We start from the raw sequence: 24,006 nt of genomic DNA on the forward strand, positions 1-24,006 counted from the left end.
TTTCTGCAAGTCTTTTTTAACTTGCATTTTTACAATTACGTTCTATCCTTTCATTGTATTTAATTTTATTTTTGTATATATATAAGTTTTTCTTTCTTTACAATTTTGGGATGTACTTTTCTAACAGACCAAAATACACACAGGATCCAGTGTATTTCTCTGTTCTATTCACCTGATTATATTCTTTTTTTTTTTTTTTTTTTTTTTTTGGTTCTGGGTCTCTTCTAATTTGTTTAGTGTATATTTCACTGGGGTTGTTGTTGCTCTTTTAGTATTTTGTTCGCTCATTCATCTATTCTCTGGACAGAATGACAAGACGTAAAAACTCAGCTCAAATAAGAGAACTAGAGGCAGTAATGACTGCCAAGGACCTAATCTGTATGGATATAAGAGGTCAGAACTAGAGTTCAGAATAAAGATGATAAAGATACTACCTGGGCTTGAAAAAAGTATAGAAGTCACTAGAGAATCCCTTTCTGAAGAAATAAAAGAACTAAAATCTAATCAAGTCGATATCAAAAAGGCGATTAATGAGATGCAATCAAATATAGAGGCTCTAAAAAAAATAGAGGCTCTAACTGAGAGGATAAACGAGGCAGAAAGGAGAAGTAGTGATATAGAAGACAAAATGAGAGAGAATAAAGAAGCTGAGGAAAAAGAGAGATAAACGACTGGATCACGAGGTGAAATTTCAAGAGATAAGTGATACCATAAAGCGAAACAATAGTAGAATAATTGGGATCCCAGAAGATGAGGAAGGGGGGGTGGCAGAAGGTATATTTGAGAGATTATGGCAGAGAACCTCCCTAATCCGGGGAATGAAAGAGGCATTCAAATCCAGGAGGCACAGAAAACCCCCTTCAACATCAATAAAAACAGGTCAACATCTCGACATATAGTAGTAAAGCCTGCAAATTTCAGAGACAAAGAGAAAATCCTGAAAGCAGCTCAGCACAAGAGGCCCTTAACCAACAAGGGTAGAAACATTAGACTGGCAGCAGACCTAACCACAGAGACCTGGCAGGCCAGAAAGGACTGGCATGATATATTCAGGGTGCTAAACGAGAAAAATATGCAGCCAAGAATACTGTATTTATCCAGCAAGGCTGTCATTCAAACTTGAAGGAGAGATAAAGAGTTTCCAGGACAAACAGAAACTAAAACATTTGTGATCACCAAACCAGCCCTGCAAGAAATATTAAAGGGGATCCTTTATGCAAAGAGAGAGCCCCAAAGTAACACAGACCAGAAAGGAACACAGACAATATACAGAAACAGTGATGTTACAGTAGTACAATGGCACTAAATTCATATCTATCAATAGTTACCCTGAATTTAAATGGGCCAAATGCCCCAATCCAAAGATGCAGGGTATCAGATTGGAAAAAAAGCAAGACCCATCAATATGCTGTCTGCAAGAGACTCATTTTAGACCCAAGGACACCTCCAGATTGAAAGTGAGGGAGTGGAAAACCATCTGTCATGCTAATGGACATCAAAAGAAAGCTGGGGTAGCAATCCTTGTATCAGACAAATTAGATTTTAAACCAAAGACTGTAATAAGAGATGAGGAAGGACACTATCATAATGAATTAAAGGGGTCTATCCAACAAGAAGACTTAACAATTGTAAATATTTGTGCCCCTAACATGGGAGCAGCCAATGACATAAACCAATTAATAACAAAATTAAAGAAACACATTGATGATGATACAATAATAACAGTGAATGACACACCGGACTATGGGAAACAGAATGCCACAACAACCACTGGTGCATGTTCGTTCAGACTCCGAGATCTCTGAGAAAACTCGAAATTGCATGGTTAAAAATAAGCTGAAAGGATCTGAGTGAAATGCCCTTGGGACGTGTGCGGTCTGTTCTAAAGTACACAGCAGAAGATGTTTTGTAGATAGGAACCCACCTGTAAATAGCACACTGTGCACTCCCCTCTTTGTTCCCTGGCCCTGTAAATAGCACACTGTGCACTCCCCTCTTGGTTCCCTTGTCCTGCTTTAAAGATTCTTATCATACACGCGGGACTAATCCTATGTACATGGAAGAATATGCCTTACTAAGTCCCTGCTGTAAATCATTATAGATCTATATCGCTGTAGAAGGTATATAAGATTATGGAAAATAAACCTCGGGACCTTGGGCTGCTTGCTCGGGGGTCCCCTGTGCCTCACTCTACTGTCGTCTCTTTTCCTCAGTTCCTTCGCCACGCCACGTCCACGACTCTCCAAGGTCGACACTCGACCAGAAGGACTTCACAGATATATTCAGAGCATTCCAGCCACAGAATACACATTCTTCTGGAGCGCACATGGAACTTTCTCCAGAAGAGATCACATATCGTCACAAATCAGGTCTCAACCGGTACCAAAAGTATGGGATCATTCCCTGCAGAGTTTCAGACCACAACGCCTTGAAACTTGAACTCAATCACAAGAGGAAATTCAGAAAGAACTCAAATACATGGAAGTTAAAGAGCATCCTATTAAAGAATGAATGGGTCAACCAGGAAATTAAAGAGGAATTAAAAGAATTCACGGAAACCAAGGAAAATGAAAACACAACTGTTCAAAACCTTTGGGATGCAGCAAAGGCAATCCGGGGAGGGAAGTATAGAGTGACAACAGCCTTCCTCAAGAAACAAGAAAGGTCCTAAATACACAACCTAACCTTACACCTAAAGGAGCTGGAGAAAGAACAGCAAATAAAGCCGAAACCCAGGAGGAGAAGAGAATTAATAACGTTCAGAGCAGAAATCAATGAAATAGCAACCAAAAGAACAGTAGAACACAGCAACAAAACCAGGAGCTGGTTCTTTGAAAGAATTAATAGGATTGATAAACCCCTGGCCAGACATAGCAAAAAGAAAAGAGAAAGGATCCAAGTAAATAAAATCATGAATGAAAGAGGAGAGATCACAACCAACACCAAGCAAATACAAACAATTTTAAAGAACATATTAGGAACGACGATATGACAACCAACGAGGCAATCTGGAAGAAATGGGTGCACTCCTAGAGACGTATAAACTACCAAAACTGAAACAGGAAGAAACAGAAAACCCGAACAGACCCACAACCAGCAAGGAAATTGAAGCAGTAATCAAAAATCTCGCAACAAACAAAACTCCAGGGCCAGATGCCTTCCGTGGGTATTTCTAACAAACACTTAAAGAAGAATTAATGCCTCTTCTTCTGAAGCTGTTTCAAAAAATAGAAATGGAAGGAAAACTTCCAAACTCTATGAGGCCAGCATTACCTTGATCCCAAAACCAGACAAAGACCCCACCAAAAAGGAGAATTACAGACCAATATCCCTGATGAACACGGATGCAAAAATTCTCATCAAGATACTCACCAATAGGAGCCAACAGTACATTAAGAGGATTATTCACCACAACCAAGTGGGACTTATTCCTGGGTTGCAAAGGTGGTTCAACATCCGCAAATCAATAATCAGTGTGATATGGTACATTAATAAAAGAAAGGACAAGAACTATATGATCCCCTGAATAGATGTACAAAAAGCATTTGACAAAGTACAGCATGCTTTCTTGATTAAAACTCTTCATGGGGCGCCTGGGTGGCTCAGTCGGTTAAGCAGCTGCCTTCGGCTCAGGTCATGATCCTGGGGTCTTGGGATCGAGCCCCGCATCCGGCTCCCTGCTCAGCAGAAAGCCTGCTTCTGCCTCCCCTTATGCCTGCCGCTCTGTCTACTTGTGCTCTCTATCTCTCTGTCAAATAAATAAATAAAATCTTTAAAAAAAAAAAAAAAAACTCTTCACGATGCAGAGATAGAGGGCACATACCTCAATACTATAAAAGCCATGTATGAAAAGCCCACGGCAGAGATCATTCTCAATGGGGAGAAACTGCGAGCTTTTCCCCTAAAGTCAGGAACACGGCAGGGATGTCCACTTTCACCACTGTTGTCCAACATAGTACTAGAAGTCCTAGCCTCAGAAATCAGACAATGAAAAGAAATAAAACATATGGGAATCGGCAAAGAAGAAGTCAAACTCTCACTCTTCGCAGGTGACGTAATACTCTATGTGGAAAACCCAAAAGACTCCACCCCCAAATTGCTAGAACTCATACAGGAATTCAGCAAAGTAGCAGTATATAAAATCAATGCACAGAAATCAGTTGCATTTCTATACACTAACAATGAGACAGAAGAAAGAGAAATTAAGGAGTTGAACCCATTTACAATCGCACCAAAAACCGTAAGATACCTAGGAATCAACCTAACCAAAGAGGCAAAGGATCTATACTCTGAAAACTAAAGAACACTCTTGAGAGAAACTGAGGAAGATGCAAAGAAATGGAAAAACACTCCATGTTCATGGATTGGAAGAACAAATTTGTTAAAATGTCTATGCTACCGCTACCCAGAGCAATCTGCATTCAATGCAATCTCTTTCAAAATACCATCAACTTATTTCACAGAGCTGAAACCAATCATCCTAAAATTTGTACGGAGCCAGAAAAGACCCCGAATAGCCAAAGGAATGCTGAAAAAGAAAGCCAAAGCTGGTGGCATCACAATTCCGGACCTCAAGCTCTGTGACAAAGCTGTAATCATCAAGACAGTATGGTACTGGCACAACAACAGACACATTGGACAATGAAACAGAACAGAGAACCCAAGAAACGGACCCTCAACTCTATGGTCAACTAATCTTCGACAAAGCAGGAAAGAACAGCCAATGGAAAAAAGACAGTCCCTTCAACAAATGGTGTTGGGAAAAGTGGACAGCCACACACAAAAGAATGAAACTGGACCATTTTCTTACACCATACACAAAAATACACTCAAAATGGATGTAAGACCTAAATGTGAGACAGGAACCCATCAAAATCCTGGAGGAGAACACAGGCAGCAACTTCTGTGACCTGGGCCGCAGCAACTTCTTGCTAGACACGTCTCCAAAGGCAAGGGAAACAAAGACTTCATCAAGATAAAAAGCTTTTGCACAGCAAAGGAAGCGGTCGACAAAACCAAAAGACGACTGACAGAATGGGAGAAGATATTTGCAAATGACATGTCAGATAAAGGGCTAGTATGCAAAATCTATATAGAAAGAACTTATCAAACTCAACACCCAAAGAACAAATAATCCACTCAAGAAACGGGTGGAAGATGTGAACAGACATTTCTCCAAAGAAGACATTCAAATGGTCAACAGACACTTGAAAAAATGCCCAACATCACTCGGCATCAGGGAAATAAATACAAATCAAAACCACAATGAGATATCACCTCACACCTGTTGGAATGGCTAAAATGAACAAGTCAGGAAACAACAGATGTTGGCGGGGATGCAGACAACGGGGAATCCTCTTACACTGCTCGTGGGAATGCAAGCTGGGACAGCCACTCTGGAAAACAGTATGGAGGTTCCTCAAAAAGTTGAAAATAGAGCTACCCAACGACCCAGCAATTGCACTACTAAGGATTTACCCCAAAGATACAAATGTAGTGATCCGAAGGGGCACCTGCACCCCAATGTTTATAGCAGCAATGTCCACAATAGCCAAACTGTGGAAAGAGCCCTGATGTTCCTTGACAGGTGAATGGATAAAGAAGATGTGTAGATATATACAATGGACTATTACTCAGCCAATAAAAAAAATGAAATCATGCAATGATGTGGATGAAACTAGAGGCTATTATGCCAAATAAGTCAGTCAGAGAAAGATAATTATCATTTGATTTCACTTCTATGTAGAATTTAAGAAACAAAACAGAGGAGCATAATGGAAGGGAGGGGAAAATAAAACAAGATGAAATTAGAGTGGGAGACAAATCTCAAGAGACTCTTAATCATAGGAAACAAACTGAGGGTTGCTGGAGTGGAGGAGGGGAGAAGGATGGGGTAACCGGATGATGGACATTAAGGAGGGCCCCTAATGTAATTAGCACTGGGTGTTATATAAGACTGATGAATCACTGAACTCTACCTTGGAAATTAATATACTTTATGTCAGTTAACTGAATTTAAATTTAAAAAATAATATTAAAAAAAGAAAATATAAGCTAAACCAAGATAACTTTTGATATGATTAAATATTAACACAGGTTTTTAGATATTAAAGTACTTGTTGGAAGAGAAAGACACTATTAAAAGGAAGTATTACCAAAGAATAAAGATATCTTGCAGAAACTCTTCAAGATGGACAATGAAAATTACAGTTGTTATTGTTAAAGGAACTGTTGTAATTATTTAAGGAATCATTAAAGATTAAGTGTAATATTTTGAGAAGTATTTGTATTTAATAAAGTAAAATTACACTTAAATCAGTTAATTAATGGTTAAAATTATCTGAAATATTACAGTCTTACCTAGTAATCTCTTTTTCTAATTCACCATTTTTCTTCATTTCTTGATCCAAACTACATTCCAGACGTTCTTTCAACTCAATAAATTTCTTTATCTGTCCCTTTTCATCATCAGAATTTGAAAAAAATTTTTAAAGAAAATTATAATTTAAAGATCTAGATACTCATTCTTCTCTCACAAAATATTATTTCTCATGAATTCATAAGTAATAACGTCTTTAGAAAGGCTCATATACTACATTTTATAAATTTCATAAATTTATAATTTTAAATTTATATGTTGTTTAAAATTTATAATTATAAGTTTTATATAATATAGTTTTATAAACCTGATGCCAATAAATACAAATTTCAAATATAAGGACCTTTCTTAAAAACAGCTTAAACTGATTTTACATTTTCATCATTATTTTTTCTAGAATTGAAATTGCCAAAATTTACTTGTTAAATACAGAGGTTCTTACCATATTAACTAAGTGTTAATGAAAAATTTTAAAAAGTGGTTATATTTACATTTTAGTTTCTAAAGATGCCCTAGAAACATTTTCATCCATAGCTTAAAATACTCTGGGTTTTGTGAGATCATACCTTTCGAAGATAATCTCTGAAAAATTCCTATGCAGTCCCCATTACAGTTTTGATGATCGTCTGACTTTAGAATGAGATACTCTCCTTCTCTGCAAGCATTGCAAGCATCTCCGCAAGGTTTCAATTTCTTCTTTTCTATTAACTACCTTTCTCTTTAAATAAAGTTTAAGTCTTCTCCATATTACATAAAAACTTTTGCTTCACTCTTGCAGCTTTTTCTATCATCCTGCTTCTCCCCTTTCACTGGACTTGAGCATTCTTTAATGTGTCATCTCATCCACAGATTCATCTTTCCAACACTTATTTTCTTCTTTTACACTAACATCGGGAGTTTCAATCCTGGAATTCCACTAAAAACTTTTGAGGGTCATCAAGGATCTTTTTTTTAAAGTCTTTATCCTGCTTTACTTCTCAGCAACAGCTGAAAACAATGACCATACCCTCCCTCTGCTCTCTAATCCCATTTTATTTCTAAATGACAGCAACCGCGGTTAGTCCCTGACCTTTGCTATTCCTTTTATCAAATCCTCTCAGAGTTGGTTAAATCTCAAGGCTTCAAAACCAGATTCTCTAATCTACATTTCCAGCCTTGACCCCTTTACTGAGGTCATCTCTACTTTTTGATCTTCCTTCTCGTTCCTCATAGACAATATTCTCAACCACACACTCAAAAACCATTACCTGATGTGGATTACCTTTATAGACAGATAATTTTTTAAAAATTTATTTATTTGAAATAGAGAGTGCATGAATAGGGGGAAGGAGCAGAGGGAGAGGGAGAAGCAGACTCCCAGCTGAGCAGGGCTCGATCTCAGGACCCTGAGATCATGGTCTGAGCCGAAAGCAGGCGCTTAACTGACTGAGCCACCCGGGTACCCCTAGACAGCTAACTTTGTACATTTTATGTTGACTCTTTTTGGTATTACTTTGAGTGTATTGTTATTTTGTCATCTCAGGGGGCACCCTTACCCTTAGGATGCTGACCACCATACTCTGTCTTGCTTTTCTTTTCTGATGCAAATGTTTCTCCCAAGGGTCAGACTATCAATTGTTTGCCTTTGTTTTCTTTTGAATAATTTCCTATTCCATAGAGATTGGATCTTATGGAAGTCTTCTTCTGAAGTTCTTTTCAGACACATACTTGACTATACTGTTTGGAAGCTTAAGTCAGCCTAGAGCTATCTCTTCTTCCCAATCCAGACTTCACCTCAAAACTATGTCCATCAAATATCTTAACCCAGGTAGTCTCTGGCCTGGGGATTCATGAGATAAAATCCTTCTAGAGATGTTAGGACTATGGACTGAGTTGGTTGAAAGCTAAGTGTTTGTTTCACAGGGTAGACCTGAAAGTGGCTAATAATTTTATGTCACAACCCTAATTCATTTCCATTGGAATCTACAGAATACCTACGGATATTCTTACAAACTTTACAAGATTTGATAGCTTCCTTAATAGATTTCTATATGACACCGTAGGGGGACAACTCCTGGCATTCTCATTCACATTTCGTCACGTTACTTGCTCAATGAAAACTACAGTAATACAATGTGACTAATTTATAGGAAATCTAGAAAAAAAATAATTTTTGATTCCCATGCAGTCCCCATTACAGTTTTGATGATCGTCTGACTTTAGAAACTTTCGATGTTTCTTTGGCCACAAAAAGGACCAGTCAACAGAATGTGCTAGTTCCCCTGATAGGTATAGCTGTATAATGAAATTTGCAAGGATGCAGCTTCTGTGACTAAAAGTAACTAGTGGTAGGTGCATCTACCTCATTGTTCCAACCTAGGACTCACAATGCAGTCTTCTCATCTTAAATCATTGGTAGCCTCTCCTATGAAGGAGGGTATAAATGGCATGATAATCCGGTTCTGCTTGGTAAACAGTTATATAGTTTTCACTACGTATCAATAAGTTGTAATCCCGGATTGCACATTAATCTTTTCTGAGATTCGATTGCTAAATCTCTGAAAGGCTGATTAACTCAAATTAATGAAAAAAAAAAAAGTTCCTGAACTTGCAGTGAATGCTAGGAGCACTATGTTACTATGTAAGGCCCTGATTGAGCAGTCATTTCCACTTTTTCACTGGCATCTCTTTTCCTTTTCAAAATCCAACAAAGAGAAAAATATATTCCTTTGAGAAAAATGTTTGCATAATGACCTAGTAGTCATTCTTGATGAAGACAACAAATTACAAATTTATAATTACAAATCACAACAAATTATCATGAAAGTAATCCATTCTCAAATCTCACTGAAGGGTTTAGATTACAAGAGAAAGTCAGAATTCAAGATCAAATTATGACTCAAAGTTTCAGAATTTTTAAACATACTGAAAAATATTAGTAGGGACTCGGACGTTTGTATGCCAATATTCACAGCAGCATTATTAACAATAGCCAAAAGGTGGGAAAACTCAATTGTCCACTGCCAGATAGATAAATAAAATGTGGCATGTATAAAATATTGCTTATCTTAGACTACCACAATCTTTTTTATTACAATCTTACTATAAAAATTATTACTTTACGAATTCAGTCAACTTCATCTATAAAGAGGAATTATACTACCAGTAGCAAGTAGCAACAATATGAATACAATAAACATTTTTATTAGTGAGAATTTTCATATTATCCAAAATGGTCTTATATACTACTACTAGAGAAATAAAAATTCCTTTTCAGTAGGACAGAAATTAAGAGACTGACTTACCAAACTTGTACTTAACAGGTTTTCCTGAAGTTGTTCAATTTTGCGCGCTTGGTTTTTGACTGTAACTTTTAACTTCGCATTTTCAACTTCAAGCCTAAAATGAGTATTTTAAAATTTATCTCACACATAAATTTTAAAACTACCGTATAATTTCTAAACAAACATCTGACTGTCTTACATAAATTCTTAAAAATTTTCAAAGTAGAAGATTTGGCAATTGTGCCATTTTTCTGGTTGTGTTTTATAGTTAATGTGCAAAACTTAAAGATAATATGCAAAATTTATGCATTTCCAAATAGTGCAAAGCTGAAATTTTTATCCAGCTTAACAATGATGTAATTATCATAACTGATATATTTCTCATTCTACACTGCTTCTCTGTTTTATAAATACTCAAGTTATTTTCTGTGCTGCTTTAAATTGTACTTTTGCATGTGATCTTTCGACGTCTCAATACATCTTACAGCCTCTGCATGTCGATCTTGTGCTTCTTGCAACTAAAAAAGAAAAAAAAGAAATACTTTTAACTACTGGCAATCTAGTATAAAACCACCATCAGCTGTTTTTGTAAATAAAATTTTAGTGGACACAGCCACACTCTCCTCTACATACTGCTTTATGGCTACAGCAGATTTGAACTGCTGCAACAGAGACCTATGGCCTATGAAGCCTAAAATATTTACAGGGAGTCTGCTTCTCTCTATCTCTCCCTTTGCCCTTCCCCACTGTTCCTTCTCTCTCTCAAATAAATAAAATCTTAAAATAAAATATTTACAATCCCCTTACAGAAAAGTTTGCTGACTTCTCTAGTTACTAAAATGTCACATTTTTAATGTTTTTAAATTATATTTTATCAGCTAAATCTACGAATTTATATATTGGTCAAAGGGGGAAAGATAGGAAATTACCTTATGGTAAACATTTCTATTTTTGTATTCGAAGTACCACATCAATTATACCTTTAAATATTCACATATGTGATGACCATGGCTGTTCCAGTGATTATAAAAGTTAACATGTTGCTTTCAGTGACAACTAGATATTTCATGGAATAGTATGAGAGGCATTATCTTCGTAGGAACCAGAATGCCTGGGGTCTGAATCCCAACTCACTAGGTATTAGCTGTGTGACCTGGAAAAAATTACTTAAAATTTCTGTGTCTCAGCTTCTTCTCTGTAAAATGAAGATAATAATAGTATCTACCACACTGGCATGTTGGGAAGATTAATTTAGGAAATTTACATGAACTATTTTTTTTATTTTTATTTTTTAAAGATTGTATTTATTTGACAGGGAGAGAGACAGCGAGAGATGGAACACAAGCAGGGGGCATGGGAGAGGGAGAAGCAGGCTTCCTGCGGAGCAGAGAGCCCAATGCCACACTTGATCCCAGGACCCTGGGATCATGACCTGAGCCAAAGGCAGACACTTAACAACTGAGCCACCCAGGTGCCCCTATACATGAACTATTTAGAAGGGCATGTGGCACACACCAAATTCTGTCTGCAATTAGCATTATTATTGTTGCTGTAGGTTATGTTCTAATAATATTTCATATTTTAGGCAGATGGCAGGCCAATGAAAGTGGTCTCTTATACAAGTTACACTGAAATCGTTCTTCATACCACTGAAAGTGGCAGCAAATGGAGAGCATGAGGCCCAGAATACATCCTCCATACTTCAAAAAACTTTTACCAATTCCACTAGCTAACAGTACTTTTTTCCACTTATAATAATTTTAACTTACTGCCTCTCTATACTACTCAGTGGACAATCTCATGGACTACAGGGTAAATAGTACCTCCTAGACTGAGTAATAAATATTTACATGACCATCAGAGGCAAGGTAAAGCCACTGACGTGGAAATAATGGACTCTTGCTAAATCAACATTCCCAAATCATTTCATGTTTATATTATCTTAGCAACCGTCTGTGTTACACTGTGTTACACTGTGTTACACTGTGTAAGTGTAAAGTTACGCTGCTTTAGCAAGTACTCTGATGAATACATTAAGGCTATGTGATATGGCATATGAGAAAAAACTGTCCCCAGGGGCGCCTGGCTGGCTCAGTGGGAAGAACGTGACTCTTGACTTTGGGCTCATGAGTTCAAGCCCCACGATGGGTGTAGAAATTACATAAATAAATAAATACACAAACAAACAAACTTTAAAAAAGAAAGGTTAAAAAAAAAAAAAAGAAAGACAAGCTGTGCCCGGAGCTTTATAGTTGGTAAAGTAATCTCAGTACTGGCTGCAAAATGAAGAAAGGCAAATTTAGACGGCTCTTCCACAGTGAGGGGGGAGAAACAAGCATTTGATTGAACACTTCTCCTCTGTCAGATTAAATGCTTTCAATTTTACATTGAATTGCTTAAAATACATTTAGAATAAAAGCTTTGTTATGTCAATGCTTTCAATCAGAAATTATTGATATGGTATGAATACTTAATTTTATCCTAAACACTGTTAAGTTAAAATATTCTCAATTTATACAAGGATAGGTACCATGCATATCCCATATTTTCCCCCTTAGATAAATGTGTACGTAGACAAAATTCTCTCTCATGAAAAAAATAAAACCAATGTAAAATCAAGGACTAAATTGTTCTGCATAGACTAGATGAGACACGTGTGAAGAGATTAAAGTCAGTGGGAATTAGAATAGTCAGAGAGAGCTTCATGGAGAATGAGAGACTATGAGCCAGGTCTGAATAGTGTAAGATTACGCAAGAGGAAGGGAAACTAAAAGGACAGAAAGGACAGCATGAGTAAAAGGCTGAGAGATGGTGAAATCAACCCAATTAACTCAGAGGATAAAATCTGATGGCAGGGAAATAAAAACAGATGTCCAGACAATTAAATCAATGTTCAGAGCAGCATTATTAATGGCCATAAAGTGGGAAACAACCCAAAGGTGCATCAAATGATGAATGAACAAGGGTTTTGGCCCACAATGGAGTACTGTTGGACAATTAAAAAAAAAAATGAAGCACTGATATATGCTATAACACAGATGAACCCTGAAAACATTAAGTGAAAGAAGCTAGTCACAAAGGACCACACACTGTGTGACCCCCCTTTATATGAAATATTCAGAATAGGCCACTCTATAGAGGGTGGAAGTAGACTGGTGGTTGCCTGAGGCTGGGGGCTCAAGGGCTAAGGGTTTCTTTTCAGGGTGATGAAAATGTTCTACTTGATGGCAGTGATAGTTGCACAACCCTATGAATATGATCAGAAACACTGAACTATACATGTTAACTGGGTGAATTGTATGGTATGTGCATTATATCTCAATAAAGTTTTAAAAAAATCCAATGGGGGCGCCTGGGTGGCTCAGTCATTAAGCGGCTGCCTTCGGCTCAGGTCATGGTCCCAGGGTCCTGGGATCAAGCCCCACATCAGGCTCCTTGCTTGGCGGGAAGCCTGCTTCTCCCTCGCCCACTCCCCCTGCTTGTGTTCCCTCTCTCGCTGTGTCTCTCTCTGTCAAATAAAATCTTAAAAAAAAAAAAAAAAAACAACGGCAGGACCCATTCTTAATTTCTTAATTCTCTCTTTTGGGTGTATATACCACACATGATCTGAATATTTCTATGCATTTACAATATATCTAAAAGGAAAAGAAAATGAAGGAAACGCCTAAGTTCAACTGGTTTGTAAAATGACTTTTCTGTACAAGTTATCCTAAATTCAGTACAGATTCTATATCCGTTCATAAAAGTGAACATGAGAAATAAGACCATTGTCTGAAACATTCCATTAAAGATTATCTTCTGATTTTGTATGGCTCACCTCATCATGGTAACAGAGATATCATTAAAAAACATTGCACCTGGGTGGCTCAGTTGGTTAAACATCCAACTCATGATTTCAGCTCAGGATCATGGAATCGAGCTGGCGCAGGGCTCTGTACTGGGCAGGGAGTCTGCTTGAGATTCTCTCCCTCTCCCTCTGCCTCTCCCCCAACTCATGTGTGTGCATGCGCACGCGCTCTCGCTCTCTCTCAAATACTACATAAATCTTTAAAAAAATTGTACAGTAGGAAAAAAAACTCCCTCAATTTCTGTGAGGAATGATGAATAAGTTTCAACTTTCCTAAGGGTAAATACTGTAAGAAAAAAAAATGTATAACACAAATAGCAGAATGAAAGTCAAAGTTTAAGAAATAAGTGCATTGTGAAGATACTAAAATTACACTAAAATATAATGAAAATACAAAAGAAAATGGTTCATAGAAATTAGCATCCTAAAACACTTTGTATTAACCTGCTACAGATTAACTGTTGACATGCTACATCTAATACATACCTGACTTCTGATTTGACCTAATTTCTTCCTCAAATTCTGTGTCTCATCTTCAAAATTAATACGGCAACGTGATGTAACCTCCAGCGAAGCCTCTGACATAGATTGTTTTTTTAGGGAATCAGCCAGTTCTAGTTGAAGGTGTCTCACCGTTACCTAATAAGACGTTTCTGTTACTGATTTTATAAATTATCTTATATGAAGTTATGTTAATAATATATAACTCTAACATATGTACTTCGAAAAATATCACCACATACAGGTCTTATCCTCTTGCCTAGTCAGTGTTATGTTACTTAGATAATTAATTCAGCCCCACTCTCCATTCCTTGTTGATGAATCTGCAAAGCTTCCCACCCTACTGAAGTCTCAAAAAGAAATGGGTATATAGGTGGGGCTAGCAGTGGTAAATTCTACATGATGACATGGTTTCCCTCTTTTTTATTAGAGGCTTAAATTAATGTCAAAGTTCCTCACATATTCAATCCTCTGCTCAAATCCTTCCAATAGATTACTATCTCAGAACAAAAGTGAAGTCATTCTAATGGGCTTCAAGGCCCTAGATAACCTGGCTTTCACCTCCCTCCCTGACCTCCATTCCTGCTACAGTACAAGAATCCTGCCACCCCCCATTAGTCTGAAAATGGAGATCCAATGCCAAGTTAATATATTACAGATACAATTCTCTTTGTATTGGACAAACTTATGCCCAAATGATAGTCATTGAGCTTTGAAATAAGCAAATTATTTGTAAAATTGCCTTAAAAAATTATAAATAGCTGTGGGAAGATTAAATCAAACAGTTTTGCTAAAGCTCTCCACAGTTGTCCCAAATTACGATTTAATGAAAAGTGCCTGCAAAGGGTTAAAAGGTCATAAGATACATGATTTCAGACTAAAAATTCAAATTTATATAAATAAAAATAAAATTATTTCAACCTAAAATGTATAAAAAGCTACCAAAGGAGAAGTACTGAGATACAGCGTCTACACTTCAGTTCATGTGGGAAATCTGGAGTAAACCGTCAAGTGAATCCACTTAATTGAATCTCAGTTTCAACATGCTCATTGCAGGTATGAACATTTCCATTTATCTGTTCATCATGGTATTAAAATGTGGTAACAAAGATTAAAATTATTATTTTGCAGTATAAGACTAAATTATTAGTATCAGCCTACTATTAACAATTTATAACTTAACCTCTTAAACTTTCATAGATGACACAACAATTTTATTCAAATTAAAGCACCTCTCAAGTCTAGTTTTTATTTGCTGGATACAAGTTATGCTGAATCATAGTCTATATATTTTTTATATTCAAGTAGATTCAAAATTCAGCCATAATCATTCAGGTCACGATCTCGGGGGCATGAGGTGGAGTTCTCTGATGTGGAGACCTCTTGGGATTCTCTCTCCCTCTCCCTCTGCCCCACTCCCATTCATGTGCAGGTGCACTCTTTCTCTCTAAAAATAATAATAATAATCAAATACTACTTTGAATTTTCTCTTAGAAAGCTTGAAAAATATTTATCTTTCTGGATACTAACTTCTCTTTCTACTTTCTCCTTTTCATACTGATACATTCTTCCTTTTAAAAGATTACATTCATTGATTAGCTCTCTATTGCTTGCTTCCAGCCAAAGACCGTGTTTTTCACTTTCAGCTTGAAGTTTTTCTACGATACCCTGAAACTGGTCTTGGATATTAATTACTACATTTTCTTTACTGGCAGCTTTGTTGTGAGCATCATCTAGTTGCTGTTGAAGCAGCATATTTTCACTTTGTAGTTGAGATAATCTCTCCACTAAGGATTCCTGCTTTCCAATGTATTTATTCACTTGATCTTGTTCATTTTGATACATGTGTTCCATTTCCTTTTGCTGACACTGTGTTTGACTTAGGTCTCTCTGTACACATTCTAAAACCAAAGTCTTTTCCCTGAGAGCATCTCTTGTGTGATGGAGCTCAATTTCTAAAGTATTGAATTCACTTTCAGCTTTAGAAAGGTTTTGAGAAAGAAGCTCATTGTTTTCTTTTAGGTTAGACACATCAAAATTCAGTTTGTCCTGCAGACGAAACCATTCATCTTTTGTTCTCTGGAAAGCAAGTTCTAGGTCTCTTTTTGATGCCTGACTTTGATCATAATCCTCTAGAGCAGTAGCTAGTCTAGCTCGATATGATCCAACTTGTGTGTCCAGTCTTTCTTTGTTTTGCTTTTCATTCTCCAGTTTAGACTTTAGCATTGTATTCTCAGTGGTCAGGGCATTAATCTGTCCACTACATTCTAATATTGTTTTTGTTAATGTTTCCTCATTCAGTTTTATGGTCTTTAGAAGACTGACATTCTTTTCTTTTATAATTTCAATGTCTTCACAATATTTACTTTCCATTCCCTGGTTCTTATTGTTTATTGTGTCTATTTCTAGTCTTAGCATGGCAATTTCATCCTGCCACATGTGGGTTTTAGGCAACAGATCTTTTTCTTCTTTATGACTATTAGACATCTTAGTAAAACAAAGGAGACTTTTAGCTGGAACTCAATAAAATGACATTATCCTGATTTTCTCTGAAATTAAAGAATAACCTATGTTTATACAATGAACAGATTGCAGTAAGTGGATATCCCAACTGGGAAAAAATAAAGTTGGGTCCAAACCTCAAACTTGATACAAGCATAAATTCCCAAAGTTTCAAAAATTTAATTGAAGACAGTGAATGCATGAAAGGAGAAAAGAAATCAAGACACAATTTTTAAGAATCTCAGACCTGGAAAGGTCTTTCTCTGATTTACAACAAACCCAGAAAGCCTGAAATAAAAGATTAATAAATCTGATTACACTAAAAATTGAATTTACAGTCTGATATCTAACACAGCTACCCCACAATAAAATCCAGAGCTCTGCTTTTATTTTGACAGATTCAATTTCCTAAAATTCTTTTTTCTTGACAATATTCCATACAAATTCTACTTTTCTAACATTTCTATAGTCACGTATAAGAATTACATCTACTGATAACTAACAAATCTAGGCACTGTACTATAAACACTTCTACCGACATCAGTGAACTTTTTAGTATCACAAATCTAGAATGGACAGGTTTAAAACATTAAGTGAGCTACAGGACTTTCCCCAGGTCTTCTTACTCCACTACTAGTCTCTTACACCAAACCGCAGCTCTTCTCTAGTGTAAATCAAAAATACAAAAAAAGCCTTATATTTCAAAATCCTGATGGTAAATAATGTAAAATTTATACAACTGTTAGAAAAATCATGAGATTATTTGCTGCTGCAATAAATTTTATTTCCTCTTCATGATGTTTTAAATAGGGGAAAATACACTGAGCTATTTTATTAGGAATAAAACACTCATCAATAAATTATCATTAGCATATAATTGTTTTAAAAGCGCCTTGTAATGAAATAGGATATTACTTGGAGCAAATTGCTACTTTTCTCAAAAGTAGAGACTAAATCCAAAAGAAAGTCTCTGAACAGGCTACACTCTTCTCCTGTTCATCAGTGGCAGTGTTAAGCTAACTTCTCTTTCAATACAGAGGTGATGAAGTAACTGCCAAAAATTGAAACATATGTTGTTAGTAGCACTAGTTTTGAGCATATGGAAAGCTCAACAATTCTTATGGAAAGTAATAAAAGCCTCTCCTTTGGATGAGGACATGATGAATGTCACTATTTGACTCTTGCAGACAAACGCATTTAAATTAAGGATATTACTTTATCCACTGGACCAAAAATGTCATCACCCCCTATGGCCCCCAAATACACACACACATACACACACACACACACACACACATATATATGCTTTAAAAATCCTCTATGCTTTCCATGATCTACAGTGTTGGTTTTTAAAATATATATATGCATACATGGAGAAAAAAATAATAATTTCAGAAAATAAAATGTATATACATATAAATACATACACACATGTACTTAAAAATAACTAAAGAAAATACCCCAGAATTTCTTCTGTTATTACCCACTTCTATCTCCTTTTGTTTGCAAAGGTGATTCTTTAGAATTCCATCTTGTACTCTGGCATTCTGTTCTCGAGAAAGTTGTAACTTAGCGTCATTTCGCTCTTCTACAACCTAGAAACATATTTTCATTAGGATTTTGGATCACACCATTAAAAAAAAAAAAGGAGGGGCGCCTAGGTGGCTCAGTCGGTTAAGCGGCTGCCTTCAGCTCAGGTCATGATCCCAGGTCCTGGGATCGAGCCCCACATTGGGCTCCCTGCTTGGTGGAGAGTCTGCTTCTCCCTCTCCCTCTCCCTGCCTCTCTGCCTACTTGTGCTCTCTCTCTCTCTGTCTGCCAAATAAATAAATAAAATCTTTAAAAAAAAAATCAAAAGCTTAAGAGAACTTAAAAATAATGTTCAAAAGAAGTAGCCTTTTTAAATACAAGGATTTTATCCTGAATGAATAACTCAACTTTTAATTTAAATGACAGCTAAATTTGTCATAAGGTAAAAATACAAGAAGATAGAGTATGTGAAAGTAAAATTTCTTTACAAAACATTTAACTAGTTCCATCATAGTCTCAAGGCGATTGAGCCTCTATTTTAACATAAAAAATTCAAAACTGGGGTGCCTGGGTGGCTCAGTTGGTTAAGTGTCCTACCCTTGGTTTTGGCTCAGGTCATGGTCTCAGGGTTGTAAGATCCAACCCTGAGTCGGGCTCTTCATTCAGCGCAGAGTCTGCTTGAGATTCTTTTCCCTCCCTCTCCCTCCCCCTTTACTCCTTCCCTTGCTCATGCTCTCTCTCTAAAAATAAATAAAATCTTAAAAAAAAAAAAGCCAACATTCACATTTATCTCAGTATATATGAGAAGACAAGAATTCCAATAAGTTAATAATTTTAGCTAAAAATATTATAGTTCCTATTAGGATAAAATTAAATTTTTTATCTATTTTATACCTAAATAATATACATTAAATCAAGGGTATATTATAAATAATATTGATGGAAATATGCAATTTTTATCAAAGATTTACCTGATCCAAATTATTTCTTACAGTCCTCAATTCCGCACCTACTGTTGCAAGACGAAGTTCAAGTTGTTGTTTCATTTCAACTTCTTTATTATACTGCTCTTCTTTTTCTCTGAATTGCTCCCTCATTTTTTCATATAATTTATCAGCATTTCTTCTTTTCTCTTCTTCTTGTGTGAAGGTAAATCTGCAAATAAATGTGCTTATTTTAAAATGTTTTGAAAGCAATAAAAAGTTCATTTTATGATCTGGTTCCACATATGTTGGTTTATTAGCCAAATGAAATTTCTATGTTCTCAATTTTTTTCTCGGGCTCATGTTTACTTTCTCACTTCAATCTCTTCCAAAAAAATATATATAGTTGAAAAGAAGCAATGAGAAAGCATTATGCAGCTTAGTAATAAGTTTTAGTACTAACTCTAGTAGATATTGTAGAGAAAGGAATTTTGAAATTATTCAAGAAAGTTAGAATTAAAAATTATCATTTTCCCCATATAGTCATAATTACTCCTCCATTAGAACAGATAATTTAGTTACTAAATAAAAAGAGAAGTTGCTCTTTATAAGAAAGTTCTACTTCACAAAACATCACAGGTACCTCCAAAAATAATTTGCAGTATAAGACAGCATCTGCAGATGTCATTTACACAACATTCACCTGTAGATTACGGTGATCCAGGACTAGCTTGGGGAGTCTAATATCTATACATTTTATATAGATAGCCCTTTACATTTTAGGTTTCTTCTTCTGCAATATTCTCAATTTACCCTGTTGATTATTATTCATTTTACTTTTTTTAAAGATTTTATTTATTTATTTGACAGAGAGAGAGAGCACAAGCAGAGGGAGCAGCAGGCAGAGGGAGAGGGAGAAGTAGGCTCCCCACCGAGCAGAGATCTGGAAATGGGGCTCGATCCCAGGACCCTGGGATCATGACCTGAGCCGAAGGCAGACCCTTAACCAACTGAGTCACCCAGGCGCCCCTATTATCCATTTTATAAATCATTTGAAAACCCCTTTTAGAACACAGGATCCATATTAATTAAGTAAACAATAAAGAGTTATATGTGCTTACAACATAGACTTTTGGATTAATTTTATAAGAGAGATTTTGAAAAAACTTAGCAGTAATCATTTTCCATTTTACTTTTTAATTGCTGCATATGTTTAAAACTGAATAAATTTTTAAAATTTTTCCTATCTTGAGATAAATGGCCATTTCATACTCTGTTGATGGGCATATAAATTAATATAAACTTCCCAGAGAACAATTTAAAAATAGAATCAAAGACCTCCTTTAAAAATTTTTATACTTTAAACAAACAATACTATATTGAAGAATTTATTCCAAGTAAGTAACCAGAATTGTAGAAATAGATTTATATAAAAGATATTCCTTACAGCACTAATTAAAGTAGAGAAAAATGGAAAATAACCAAAATGCAATTTGTTAAATAATGAGGATTCCATATGGTGGACTTCTATATGGTCATTAAAATTATGATTTGGAATATACATTAAATTATCAGTAGAAGGATTCACTGTCAAGAACTTGCTGAATTATTTTGAAGAATCTCATACTTCACACTACTAAAGACGTTTTCTTCCCTATAAAAATTCCAGAAGGTAAGTTAGCAATTATCAAACTTCTCCTACACATCTGTAGTACAAAAGTAAAGAGTTCAAGGGGCACCTGACTGGCTCAGTTGGTAGAGCATGCGACTCTTGACCTCACAGCTGTGAGTTCACACCCCACATTGGCTGTGGAGCCTCTTAAAAAAAAAAAAAAAGGTAAATAGTTCAAATATTTCCTTGAAACCAAGATGTCATACCTCAAACTGCCGAGTTCTTGTTCCCATTTCACTTTTTGATGCTCCAACTGCAATTTCAATTCTTTTGTTTCTGATAGCTCCTTTTGTAGTCCATTAACTTTATTTTCCATTTCTTTATTTTTTCTTTTAAGTTGTTTACACTGATTTTTAAGTTCTACTAATTTTTGATATGAAAGAATCGCATCCTGGATTTCTAGTAAAGTAGTAGAATCTACATCAGAGAAAAAACAAAAACAAATAAAATATATAGGGCGCCTAGGTGGCTCAGTTGGTTAAGCGTCGAACTCTTGGTTTCGGCACAGGTCATAATCTCAGACTCGTGGGATCGAGCCCCACGTCGGGCTCCACACTCAGCACAGAGTCTGCTTGAGATTCTCCCCCTGCCTTCCCCTCTGTTCTCTCCCACCCCCCACTCATGCTCTCTTTCTCGCAAACAATTTAATTAAATCTTTAAAAAAAAAGAAAATATGTGAGTACTTTTTGCATATAAAGGACTGTGTGCTTTCACATTCACTCACTCATACTTTAAACAAATATATATTGAATGACTTCAATATAAAAGATATTTTAGGGGTGCCTGGGTGGCTCAGTCAGTTAAGTGTCTGCCATCAGCTCAGGTCATGATCTCAGGGTCCTGGGATCAAGTCCCGTGTCAGACTCCCTGCTTACTGGGGAGTCTGCTTCTCCCTCTGCCCTGCCCCATCCCCTCTCGTGCACTCTCACTCTCCTTCTCTCAAATAAATGAATAAAATCTTTAAAAAAGAAAAGAAAAAATGACCAAAACCTTTCTAAATAATGAAAACTATCATCCCACAGATCCAGAAGAATCTGGCTAGGAGAGAAGAAATGGAAGTAAGCTACTATAGTTTTCTTAAACTACTATGATGGGGCATAACATTACTCAAAGGTGGACTGTGATGCTTAAGTCATATACTTTAAACCCTAATCACTAAAATAGCACAACTAAAGAGTTATAGCTAGAGTAAGCAAAATACATACATATACATACTCACATAAATAAAACTAAATCATAAAAATTACTTGATTAATTTAAAAGACAGCAGAAAGAGGAGAATAGGAGCAAAAAGCAGAAAAGACAAATAGAAGTCAAACAATTCGATGACAGATTCAAATCAACTACATCCATAATCACATTAAATGAAAATGGTCTAAAAGCCTCAATTAAAAGGCAGACTGTCAAAATGGATGAAAAAGGAAGACCCAACTATATGCCACCTATTAAAAAAATACGCTTTAAGTGTAAAGACACAAATTTTTTAAAAGGCCAGAAATATGACAGACCACACTAACAACCTGACAAAAGAACGCTGAGCTGGAGTGGCTATATTAATACGAGACAAAATAGATTTCAAAGCAAAAAACATTAGCAACAATAAATTAGGTCATTTTATAATGATAGAAAAGCCAATTAAAAGAAGCATAACAAACCTAAATGTTTATGCATCAATTAATAGGTTCAAAAACACATAAAGCAAAAATCGACAGAATTACAGAGAAACAGGCAAATTCACAGTTATAGTCTGAGATTTCAATAGGCAGAAAATCAGCAAGGATATAGTAGACTGGAACACCACCATTCTTCTCAAGTATCCATGGAACACTTACCAAAAGAGACTATATTTTGGGTCATAAAATAAATTGTAATAAAAGGAGTCAGTCAAAAGGACTGAAGTCATGAAAGTGTGCTCTGCGACCACAAACTAATTAACACACATCTGAATAACCCCTAGGTCAGGGCACCTGGGTGGCTCAGTTGATGAAGCGTCTGCCTTCAGCTCAGGTCATGATCTCAGGGTCCTGGGATCAAGCCCCACATTTGGCTCCCTGCTCAGAGGGAAGGCTGCTTCCCCTCCAGCTCATGCTCTCTCTCTCTCTCTCTAATAAATAAAATCTTGAAATAACCCCTGGGTCAAAGAAGTCCTGAAAAAAGAAATTAGAAAATATTCTGAACTGAATACACATAACATGTTAGAATTTCTGAAACCCTGCTATACAAGCACTCATATGAGCATTTACAGCACTGAATGTATATTTTAAAAAAGAAGAAAAGTCTCAAATTGATGACCTTTGGCTCCACCTTAAGAAATTAGTAAAACAGCAGTTAAAGTTTGATAACCTTTGGTTATGTAGAAAATCTGACAGAATTTTTTAAAAAGCTACTAGAACTAATAAATGAACTCATCAAGTTTGGAGAACAGAGAATCATTATACAAAAATCTACTGTATTTCTACATATTAGCAATACAAAATTAAAATTTAAGAATTAAAATTAATTTTAATTAATTAAAAAATTGAAACTGCATTGCAAAATAAAAAATACCCACAGGTAATATCATAAAGGATAAAAAGACCTATACACTAAAAACTACAAAATATTACCAAGAAAATTAAAGAAGATTTATATAATTGGAGAGAGATACTCTGTTTGGGGTTGAAAAATTCAATATTGCTAAAATTAGTCTGTAGATTCAACATAATCCAAACCTAATCTCCAGAAGACCACCAGAATGGTTTTTTTTTTTTTTTTTTTAGGAAATGACAAGCTGACTCTAAAATTCATGTGGAAAACATAAATAAATAAAATAAATACAATTCATGTTCTGGAAACACAAAGGATCTAGAATAGAATAGCAAAAGAACCCTGAAAAAGAACAAAACTGGAGGACTAACACTAACTACCTGATTTCAAAAATTATCATAAACTGGTAGTAATTAAAACAGCATGATATTGACATCAAGAAGGCCAAAGAGATCAATGGGACAGAATAGAGTCCATAAATAAACCCACACACATATGATCAACTGATCCTGACAAAGACACAATGGCATGAAGTGGAGAAAATATAGCCTTTTCAACAAATGGTGCTGGAACTGGATATCCATATGCAAAAAGAATGAACCTGGACCCATACTATGCATCATAAGTAAAAAAAAAAAAAAAGAATACAAAATGGAGGCGCCTGGGGGTCTCGGTTGAGTGTCTGCCTTGGCTCAGGTCATGATCCCAGGGTCCTGGGATCGAGCCCCATGTCCAGCTCTCTGCTCAGCGGGGAGCCTGCTTCTCCCTCTCCCTCAGCCTGCCACTGCCCCTGCTCATGCTCTCTCTCTCTCTGTCAAATAAATAAATAAAATCTTAAAGAAAAAATACAAAATGGATGACAT

The 24,006-nt window shown here is 35.9% G+C and overlaps 2 protein-coding genes across 7 annotated transcripts in view; both read right to left on the reverse strand.

Moving 5' to 3' along the window:
- The window catches only part of LOC123842322 (ankyrin repeat domain-containing protein 26-like), a 134,123-nt gene that overhangs the window by 33,636 nt on the left and 76,481 nt on the right, over positions 1 to 24,006 (reverse strand). For 5 of the 6 annotated variants that reach the window (XM_064591735.1, XM_064591734.1, XM_064591733.1 and 2 more), the window contains 7 exons: positions 20,824 to 21,034; positions 18,994 to 19,177; positions 17,953 to 18,087; positions 13,976 to 14,128; positions 10,090 to 10,160; positions 9,664 to 9,757; positions 6,361 to 6,458 (listed from right to left, as the gene is read on the reverse strand). In XM_064591735.1, the coding sequence (XP_064447805.1) occupies positions 6,361 to 6,458; positions 9,664 to 9,757; positions 10,090 to 10,160; positions 13,976 to 14,128; positions 17,953 to 18,087; positions 18,994 to 19,177; positions 20,824 to 21,034 (946 nt within the window). The remainder of the gene's footprint in view (positions 1 to 6,360; positions 6,459 to 9,663; positions 9,758 to 10,089; positions 10,161 to 13,975; positions 14,129 to 17,952; positions 18,088 to 18,993; positions 19,178 to 20,823; positions 21,035 to 24,006) is intronic. The other variant, XM_064591732.1, reaches the window with a different exon arrangement.
- Positions 14,141 to 17,934, reverse strand: LOC135364469 (ankyrin repeat domain-containing protein 26-like). Its single transcript, XM_064591741.1, has one exon. The coding sequence runs from the start codon at positions 16,475 to 16,477 to the stop codon at positions 15,464 to 15,466; it is 1,014 nt and encodes a 337-aa protein (XP_064447811.1). The 5' UTR covers positions 16,478 to 17,934; the 3' UTR covers positions 14,141 to 15,463.

The sequence above is a fragment of the Mirounga angustirostris genome, unplaced genomic scaffold, assembly GCF_029215605.1.
Source record: "Mirounga angustirostris isolate CCGP_5_RB_7025 unplaced genomic scaffold, mMirAng1.0.hap1 SCAF_5, whole genome shotgun sequence".
NCBI classification, from domain to species: Eukaryota; Metazoa; Chordata; class Mammalia; order Carnivora; family Phocidae; genus Mirounga; species Mirounga angustirostris.

What these genes read in the sequence shown, in the direction of transcription:
- LOC135364469 (XM_064591741.1), bottom strand. Translation starts at nt 16,477, where the DNA reads ATGTCTAATAGTCATAAAGAAGAAAAAGATCTGTTGCCTAAAACCCAC.